Raw genomic sequence first — 9,826 nt, 5'->3', positions numbered from 1 at the left:
CAAGAACTAGCTAGTCTTGCTTCCAAAATCCTATTCATTGTCAGCCAGCAACCAAAGCGACTAAAATATGTCATACATCTGTCTTTGCCTCGGTCCAGTCGTATTTGACAACAAACATTGAAGAAAGAAGAGGAAAAATAATCTAAACATAAAAGATATTTTTCAACGTTCAATTAAAGCGTTGCGGTGACGACACGCGTCGGAAAGTTTCCTTCTGGAGAAGGCGGAGTCCCGTGTAAGTTCAAATTGGGGCCTTATTCTTCTCGGAAGATGCCCTCCCCCAACTTCTTAATACGCCCTTCGGGGTACCATTTTTTATTCTAGTTTAGTGTCTGATCATCAACGGCTACGTTCGTCCAAGACGTTTGCCTAAACCCGGTACCAAAGGGACGCAATTAGAAGGTAAATTGAGAAACAAGGGGCCTACGATTTCTTCTGAAAAAAAAGTAAAGTCTACTTCAATGCTTCTTTTGTGAAAAAGGGTCAAATTTGGAAATCTCTGTGTACATTTTGCGCTCATGCAGGCAAGTGCACTCTAGATATGGTGGAGTTAAATGCACATATTCAAAGAATATATATATGATATATTATACTTTTTTTAGCATTAAAAAGTATATATTTTTAAAATTAATCACAACACTGGGTCACATCCCACGGAGCCACCAATAAATGCAACTAAAACAAGGAAAGTATTTGTTGCTTCATTTTATTTTATTTCAAAATTTATTTATTTATTTATATTTTTGGTTAAACATAGAAGAGTGGCTGTAATTTCTAAATGTCATCCCAAAATTATCGAGATCAGGATGAGATATGGGGAGCCCATCAGCCATCATTTTCCATCCAAAAAAATCTGCCGGCGTGGTAATTAGAGCTGTGCGCGTGTTACCGGACGGACGCGACGTACCAGGACCAGGCCGTCCGCCTTCGTCAAGTTCAAGAGAGGATGAAACAAATATATATATATATATAAAAGCAAGCACGCTTTGTTTGACCTTTGGTTGTGGTCACCTTCCGGTAATGGTAAGCCAACACTTTGGACCGGACTTGAGAATCGAGATCCCATCCCTCGCACCGGTGCCAGTTGCCCAAAGCGGAAAACGCGTCAGCGGACGCTTCGAATCCTCGAGTATTCATTTAGCAAAAAAAAAAAAAATTCCTCGAGCATTCAAAGCGGTGGGGCTCCGAGTGTTTCCGTTCCATCCTCGCGTCGATTCGACCATTATAGCGGCATTTCGAACGAGATAAAAGGAATCGCCACGGCAGCCCTCCAAAATTATTCTCCAGGAGATCTCTCTCCTCATCCTCCTCCAACTTCCTTCCCCCTTCTCTCTCCCCTCCTCCTCGTTCCCAGGAGATTTCCTTCCCCCTCTTCCGGAATTCCAGGTCAGTCGAGGGAAAAAAGTTGTTCTTCTGGTGCACTCCAACGATTTCTTGTTTTTTTAATGTTGATTTCTTCGTCTATGGTCGTCTCAGAGGAGGAAGAGAAGGGCTCGAATTCTGGCGGCTCCGAGGATCACTTGTTCCCCCGCTGCGATCAAGAGTCGTTTACTCTGCGCCGGCACCGGTTACCGGTAAGAGGAACTACCCACCACTCGAAGAGGGAAAAATACTTTGCTTGTATGTGACTCGATCTCCTTTGTCTTCCTCCGCCTCTCCTTTCCCACTGTGTCTCCAGCTTTCTTTCTTTTGTGTTTTCTCCCGTCTTTTGGATTCGTTATCTCCCGCGTTTTTGGAGATTATCGTGGATGCTATTTATCCTTTTTTCCCCTTCTCATCTTTGTGTTGTGGCTTATGAAGGGATATTTTTCTATTTGAATTTGGTTTTATGGATGTGGGCGACTTTTTTTTGTTCTTGTTTTTTTTCTCTTTTTCATCGATTTCTGACTCATTTGGACTTCGCTGCAAAGAAATGACAGACTTTAGCTAGAACTCTTTGTTCCAACGGACTTTAAGATGTTTTGACTGATTGGATGTCTCCTTAAGAGACAGATGTTTTGACCTGATAGAAATTATGCTTATGGTCATGAAGTACTGGACTTTCAGATCTTCACCAAGGCAATCTATTTGATTACTTTGAATTACAGCTATAATTTGTCTCTTGGTGGACCATATATGGAGATGTTTTGCAAGTTTCCATCATCATCTGACCTTTCTCCCCTTGAACTGGGGTTTTGGATTCAGACCAGGAGTCCAATCTTACCCATGGTAGACCCTAGGCACATCAACTAAAGAAGTGACTGTCAGTTGTTTGAAAAGATATAAACATACTCATGAGATATTAAACAGTTTCATTCAGGATGAGCGGAGCTTTATCCAAAACCTTTAGATAGCACAATTCCTTTTGGTTACATACATCCGAATTATGTCTCTAGGATTTTTTTTTTTAACGTTTTCAAGTGGTGCCCAAATGCTGTTGGTAGTGAAGATCTCAGGAATCTCTCTATGTGAGAGCCTTTGTTGGTTTCAGGTTCCTAAATTTGATTATGAAGGGATGTAGCAACATACACAGTTTTCTTTTTATCTAAAAATGGGAAAACAGAGACTAAGAACTTTCCCAATCGATCTGAAACAAAAAGAAATCAGTTCTTAGATGTTTTATTTCATTGGAATGGATGATCGATGATAGGTTTTTGCTGAAATTCCCGTGTTGACATTGTAGGCTTGGAAAAGTAAAAAGGGAAACGGTAACCCAGTTCCAGACCAATGTAATGGTGTCTTTTTTTTTTTCCAATTCTTCCATATTAGGAATATAATGAAGTGAGGCATCCACAGGATCTTGCATGAGGAAGACATCGTGGCAAGAATGCTCCTGGATAGTGTGGAAGATTTATGGCTACTGGCCAGAGTATCCTCCTCTTCTTTGAGATTCCTAGTCTGTTCTTGGACTAACTCTTTGAACTACTTCCCAAATGGTTTGTAGAAAGCATCAGTCAGCCAAGGGATTGTCATTGGAAAACTAGAGGCTGGTCGAACATGTAAAAACTGATCTAGCTGCCATCTCCTTCAACTATAGAAAGTTGCTGACATAGTTTTTATACACAATTAACTGTGAAATTAAATAACTGGACAGAAGACTTAGTTTTTATACACAATTAACTGTGAAATTAAATAACTGGGCAGAAGAGTATCTCTCATATTATTTTTGAAAGATTATGGATATCTATTTTGTCTTGGGTGCTTGGTTCGCGACGGAAACCGGAATTGGAATGAGAATCGGAATTGGAATGGAATTGGAATTGGAATAACCAAACCCCCCGAAGCATTTGGTTCGTGACCGGAATCGGAATAAAAATTTGAATCCGTAGGGGAGAGTGTGGATTGAGTTCTAGATAGATTTGGCCATTCCCATTCCATCCTGGAATCGGAATCGGTATGGGACTCCTCCCAACCAAATGGTTGGAATGGGAGTCACCCATTCCCATTTCCATTCTGGACCCCCGCTCCCACCAACCAAGCAACTTGGAAGACCTTGTCAATAGCCAAATACTATCTGGACAATATGGGGAGAGTATGACACCTTTGAAGCATGAAGGATAACTGAAGGAGAACATACTCTGTTCTATACTTCCAAAAGACCCGTTTGCACTGTGTTGTCTATGCTTTTTTGTAGTCATCTCTCCAAATTCCAAAACCAAGTTAATCATCTAGAATAATTCCCTAATCTCTCTCCTGTATCTGTGCTCCTTATGATTTCCAATCTTTTAGTTTGTTTGTTGTTCCCTAAAGATCTAAGCATTTTATTATTCCCTCATGTGCACTAGAAAGCCTAAGCAGACAATTTAAGTATTATGTAAGGTAATACTTGGTGAATTGCATGTTTCGGATTATAGTATGACAATATTACAAATCTAGGAGCTGTAGGAGCAAGAGAAAGGCAGATGATCCATTCATTCTGCTTCACTCCAAGAAAGAATATACATTGGTGCAAGGTCTCCCCATAGTTGTATTTTATCTTGTGCAAGCCAGTTTTAGTTGGTGGCTTTTCAGGTCTCTTCAGCTTGTCTTGATATAGTATGTTTGCTTCAAAGGAACTGACAGTATCCTGCTCTGGTTTTCTTTTCCCTTCACCAAATATCTAAATTTCTCTTAATGCATATCAATAGCACATAGCAAAAAACTGACTGGACAAATGAATTATCTTGCATCAACATGTGGATGGAATTTGAGCGCGACAAGAACATCGAAGGAATCTTTCTGAAAGAGTGACTTTTGTCATTTTGTGGACACAATGGGTCTGATGTGATAATATCAAATCTGAAGGAGGTCACTCACTGATTGTGATTCTTAATTGCAAAAGACAATGAAATAGAGAAGATTATGATGCCCAGGAAGAGGAAATATCATAAGTTGCTAGGTAGATCTTAAAGTTGAAGCCTAACTTTGTGTACCTCTACAGTATTAAATTCGTTAATTTCTTCTTCTAGTGTCAATTTCTACTAAACATCCCAAAATTATTATGTTATCTTACAGACATATGCACCCTTGGCAAAATTTTTGATTTTATTATATATTATATATGTTTGCTGAAAGTGAACTTCTCAATTGTTATTATAAAATCTCATGCTTGTTTATATTTTAGCTCCTGATGGGAAAAAACTGTTTTCTGTCTCTCTTTTCGGGAACTGCTATCTGTTTAGTTCTTATTGCTGGGAATGAATGGCAACAAAGTCTGTGATAGCATAGATTGGTTATATTTCTAAGCTCTCTCCATCTTTCTTTCACAAGGACGCAATGCCAGATATTCAGTTGGGAGCTCATACTGTAAGATCTCATGGAGCCAAAGTAGCAAAATTTCATATGCATGACTGGATTGTACTGCTACTACTTATGGTTCTGGATATCATATTGAATGTCATAGAACCTTTTCACCGCTTTGTGGGAGAGAACATGTTGACAGATCTAAGTTACCCACTAAAAAGCAACACGGTGCCATTTTGGGCAGTTCCGGTATGTTTTTGTTTCTCTTGCATGAATATTAACTTACGGAGAAAGAAAGTTCTCTTTGAAGATAACTGCATGCTTGTGCATAACATGACGATGATTTTTTTTCTCTCTGGCAGCTAATTGCAATTCTTTTACCTTTCGTAATCTTTATTGCAATTTACATAAAAAAGAGGAATGTGTACGATTTGCATCAAGCCATACTAGGTACATGCAACATTTTATTTGAATCTGAACAAGTACAAATTTTGGAGTATATATCCTGATCTAGCATCAAACTTATGACTTGCAAGCAGGGTTGCTGTTTTCTGTGCTTATAACTGCTGTCCTTACGGATGCAATTAAGGATGCCGTTGGTAGACCAAGGCCAGATTTCTTTTGGCGCTGTTTTCCTGATGGACATGGCGTGGGTTTTCAATTTATACCCTTTCTTATTTTCTTTCTAAGTTTTACTTTTTTAATATGAATAACTTTTTCATCCTGTTCATTATGCCTAGCCTGGCAAATCTTCATAATGCATTAAATTTCCAGGTTTATAACAATGTCACTACAAGTGTTATATGCAATGGGGAGAAGAGTGTGATAAAGGAAGGACACAAGAGTTTTCCGAGTGGGCATTCTTCATGTAAGCAGCATCCAAGACAAGTGTTTATTGTAGATTTTTATTCTTCATGTAGGTTATATGTGGAATGCTTGAACTTATGAAGCATGGACACATATTAGGGTTATTGGTATGACATGATACAGATTCATTGATATGGCAAATCTAAAAAAAATAGGATATCCTATGATTAGGATATCATACAATAGGTCATCATGACAATGTAGTTCATATTTCATGGAATACCAACATCTTCAAACTCCATGTATAGTCTCAAACAAATGAATTGTTCACCATATTATATCAATACCAGTAATAAGGGAAAGTCCTTCCATTCATCCCTTGAGGTATTGGGGAAGTATCCAAGGCTTATCCAGGAACTACCTGGATTCCTTTTTTAGTTTTTTCTTTTTTTAATAAATAGCTTATATTGAATGAGTATTTGAAACCTATCCTTGAAGGTAGGCGATGAATATTGGTATTTAGTACATATTGGATCCAACATGACATGCAATTGAAAGTATCTGTACTTCCTAGATGTGGATCAAATAGTTCTGCTTTTTATGTTGGTCAAAAAATATATAGCATCAAGTACAAATATATTGCAGCTATCTGTAAGATCAACTTTTACAAATAATGTGGATATATATATATATATCAATGTATGTGTGCGTGTGCGTGTGCATCACACACACACACACACATATGTATGTATATATGTATGTACATACATATGCATATTCTTGCATGATTTCATACATTGGTTTTCTTGTGGAATCTTTTTCAAGTTCTGTTTCTGTTGGCCTCTCTAGTGTCATGTCAGTTTTCCTAATAGACGAATGGAATTTCTTAGAGTTTGGACGAGCTTTAAAGTGGAAGTTTCATGAGAGCATTTTGATAGCTTTTCTCTACATTCTGTAGTGATATTTCTGAGGGATAATATGGACTCATGGAGTCTCCATCTATCAATATGCAGGGTCTTTTGCAGGTCTGGGATTTCTTGCATGGTATCTATGTGGTAAACTAAGAGCTTTTGATCGCAGGGGCCACATTTTCAAACTGTGCATTGTACTTCTTCCTTTACTTGCTGCAGCCCTTGTTGCAATTTCTCGAGTGGATGACTATTGGCATCATTGGCAAGATGTATTTGCTGGGGGTCTTTTAGGTTTGTATGTTAGGATCATTTATTGTGGGTGGTACAGTTCTTTTGATTCATCATGCTTTTACTAGCTGCATCACCTTATCTCCATGCTTGTGTCTTTGTTTTGTAGGATTAACTGTCGCTTCTTTTTGTTATCTGCAATTCTTCCCACCCCCATATGATGCAGATGGTATGTAACTATTCTTCTTCTTCTTCTTCTTCTACTCTTAGTTTTTATCTTTCGGTCTATACACATCCATATTGTGTGTGTGTGTGTGTGTATATAAAAGAATATGCTCCATATTCTTTTGTGATGCTAGTGCTCGTCTGTTCATGCATACATGGAGATAACCTCTACCATGGGATAATAAGTAGTTTTATGATTAAGGCACATAGTTAATTTTGTTTTCATAAGGATGTCTAATCAATATTTTATAATATTTATATGTATGATTTAAGGGCATCCAAATTAGTTGAATTTTGTTTTTCAGTGTTTTAAGGATGTCTAGATCAGGATATATGGTTTGGTTGAGATGTGGCCCTAGCTGAATATCAGGGTTTTGAAGTGGAACGTGGGTGATACATGACTCCAGGGCCAAATTCTTAGCCCCTGAAAGAAGGTGCCTAACCAATGGTAAGGCAAGGCAAGGCACTGCTGTTAGGCCTGCCTTGCTTTGCAAAGCATGCTTTAGTACATATTTAATATCGCTGATGAAGTAATGTTTTCTGAGCTATCAGAAGGTCATTATTTTGTATTTCAATCAATGAGGGCAATATGTTTCTCGGTAGCAACCTTCGAGGAAGATTGTTTTACTTGACAGCTATATTTCTTGTGTATCATTCTTTAATTGATTTTGTTGTACTAAATTATGGATGGCAAACATCACCTTTTCAACATCTATAACATATAAACCAGAAATACCAACTGATGGGCTTTTCCAAATGATGTCCAGCGCTTGAGGCAAAAGGTTGTGCTTGTTGGCCAGGCACAACCTGGAACATCAACTTCTGTGAAAATGATCCAGCCATGAATTTAATTCACCATGTGCTTCTTAAAATTCATCCCGTTTAGGCATGAATGATATTTAACTTTCAAGTCAAACTGAACCTGGTGGTTTCTGTTGATGCAGGCTGGTGGCCCCATGCATATTTTCAGGCATTAGCAGATTCGCACAACAACGAGCAGGTCCAGGTTTCTTCTACAACAAATGATCTTAATTCGAGGCCATCAGAGATTGAAATAGTTTATGATTCATTTGAAGTTCGTGGTGGGGTGAATACAAGGGACTCGAGCCCAATTCTTGATACTATCGAGTCTGGCAGGAGACATTGACTTTGTAATCTGGATCTCATGCAGAATTTCGTAGGAACTAACTTCGTAATGTGTAGGAATATGATGCACTATGTTTCATGTTTCCTTGTGTCATACTTCAGCCTTTCTCCCCTGTTTAAGTAGGGTGCGGTTTTATTGTTCTGTATGTGCCGAGAAGTTATTGTATGCACCAGGTGGCACCAGGGCAAATCCCGGAGCATATGCGCGGTGCAGAGCGCGCAATGGGTAGTCGGTGAAATACAAAGGGTCGCGTGGCGTGTTATGGTCCAATTGCACCTGGTGCATGCAATACTGAGGCGTCTATGCCCATATAAGCATGAGAAATCTCATATTCTTTCATGTACATGGTTTTTCTTTACTAATAAACGTTGAAAGCATTCTGATATTTCAAGGTGTAGTGCAGAACTAGTTGTCATAGTTTCATCCTCTCCGTTTGATTCACTTTAAAGTATCATGCGATCCAATTGTACTTAGAGAGGCAAAATCGATCCGATCTGATGGGTTTGCATTTTATTCAAATTCAATCAAACTCGAAAAATAGGAATTTGAATGGATTTAGATTTGGATTTGGATAAAATTCGAAAATTATAGTACGAATATGGATAGGGTGTGGATAGTGTTGTTTTTTATTCGAACTCGAACTCGATTCTAACTTACGGATATGATAATATTCGAATCCATATCTGGATATATATGTTTATAATTTTATTTTGATAATTTTATTTTAGTTGATAATATGTATAAAATTATTTTGATTATTCATATATTTATGTTGAATTGTAATTCTAATTTTTATATTTGATTTTTATAAATTTAAATTTATAAATTATGTTTTTATGTTCAATTGATAATTTTATATTGATTGATAATATGTATAAAATTATTTTGATTGTTTATATTTTTTGAGTATGGGATAGGTATGGTGCGAGTATGATTGGGTATGAAACAATGGGTTATTCGTCGGAATCTTCAAATTCATTGGGTATGGGAATGGATATCTCTTTTCTTATTCGATTAGGTATCAGAATGTTCGGATTTGAGAATGGATAATACAATATCTAATCCAAATTTTATCCATTGCCATTCTTAATTGCATCTGGTGCATTCAATATTAAGGTGTATGTGCCCATGTAAGTCCATTCGATTCACTTTGAAGTATCATTGTTATCATCCCAATGCTTTAAATTTTTTGTGCACCATTGGCGGTGTAAAAAACTTGATGTAGAGTACATTATTTTAATAATTGATCTATATAATCATCATTTTTTTAACATGTGTTTAATGTTTGTAGTTCATTTTTTTATTTAAAAATTTTGTATGATAAAATTATCTCTGTCCTTTAAAAAAAATTATGACATACTGTGGCATATTATGACTTTCTATATATGCAAGATGTCATAATATAGTTCAAAAATTAGGACATGTGTGCATATTATGACATCCTGCATCAAATTATGATTTTCTACGTATAGAATGTCATAATATGGTCTAAAATGTCATAATATGATCTAGAATATCATAATATGAAAGGGGTATTTTTGTCTAATCACTTTCCAATAACAATTTAATGTATGTTTTACTTTTTTGTTTGAAAATTTTGAATGGTAAACATGTATCAGTTCTTTGAAAAAAATGATGACATCCTGTGCATATTATGATATTTTACGTTATATTATGATATTTTGTAAGTAAAAATTATGATTTTTTGAATGCAGGATGTCATAATATGGACATAAGATGTCATAATTTTTTCAAAAAATAAAAGTATTTTCGTCATTCAAAATTTTAAATGAAAGTGTAAAAGCTT

At 36.8% G+C, this 9,826-nt stretch overlaps 1 protein-coding gene across 2 annotated transcripts; it reads left to right on the top strand.

Moving 5' to 3' along the window:
• The first annotated feature begins 1,155 nt into the window (after positions 1 to 1,155).
• Positions 1,156 to 8,112, top strand: LOC105047043 (lipid phosphate phosphatase 2). 2 transcript variants are annotated; one of them, XM_073259288.1, is made up of 9 exons: positions 1,156 to 1,386; positions 1,477 to 1,574; positions 4,729 to 4,950; positions 5,064 to 5,151; positions 5,241 to 5,350; positions 5,476 to 5,569; positions 6,522 to 6,710; positions 6,817 to 6,876; positions 7,817 to 8,112. In XM_073259288.1, the coding sequence occupies exons 3-9, from the start codon at positions 4,735 to 4,737 to the stop codon at positions 8,017 to 8,019; spliced, it is 960 nt and encodes a 319-aa protein (XP_073115389.1). In that variant the 5' UTR covers positions 1,156 to 1,386; positions 1,477 to 1,574; positions 4,729 to 4,734; the 3' UTR covers positions 8,020 to 8,112. The 2 variants fall into 2 exon arrangements, with proteins under 2 accessions (XP_073115389.1, XP_010924128.2); XM_010925826.4 differs by having other exon boundaries at positions 1,254 to 1,386; positions 1,477 to 1,620.
• The last annotated feature ends 1,714 nt before the right edge of the window (positions 8,113 to 9,826 follow it).

The sequence above is a fragment of the Elaeis guineensis genome, chromosome 6 (assembly GCF_000442705.2).
Source record: "Elaeis guineensis isolate ETL-2024a chromosome 6, EG11, whole genome shotgun sequence".
NCBI classification, from domain to species: Eukaryota; Viridiplantae; Streptophyta; class Magnoliopsida; order Arecales; family Arecaceae; genus Elaeis; species Elaeis guineensis.
The sequence above is the reverse complement of the archived record's forward strand: the minus strand, read 5'-3'. Positions and strand labels throughout refer to the sequence as shown.

Bases quoted from the DNA above. Each gene is read 5' to 3' on its own strand.
- LOC105047043 (XM_073259288.1), top strand. From the start codon at position 4,735: ATGCCAGATATTCAGTTGGGAGCTCATACTGTAAGATCTCATGGAGCC. The intron at 4,951-5,063 runs GTATGTTTTTGT...TCTCTCTGGCAG, and splicing joins TGCCATTTTGGGCAGTTCCG to CTAATTGCAATTCTTTTACC. The intron at 5,570-6,521 runs GTAAGCAGCATC...ATCAATATGCAG, and splicing joins TCCGAGTGGGCATTCTTCAT to GGTCTTTTGCAGGTCTGGGA.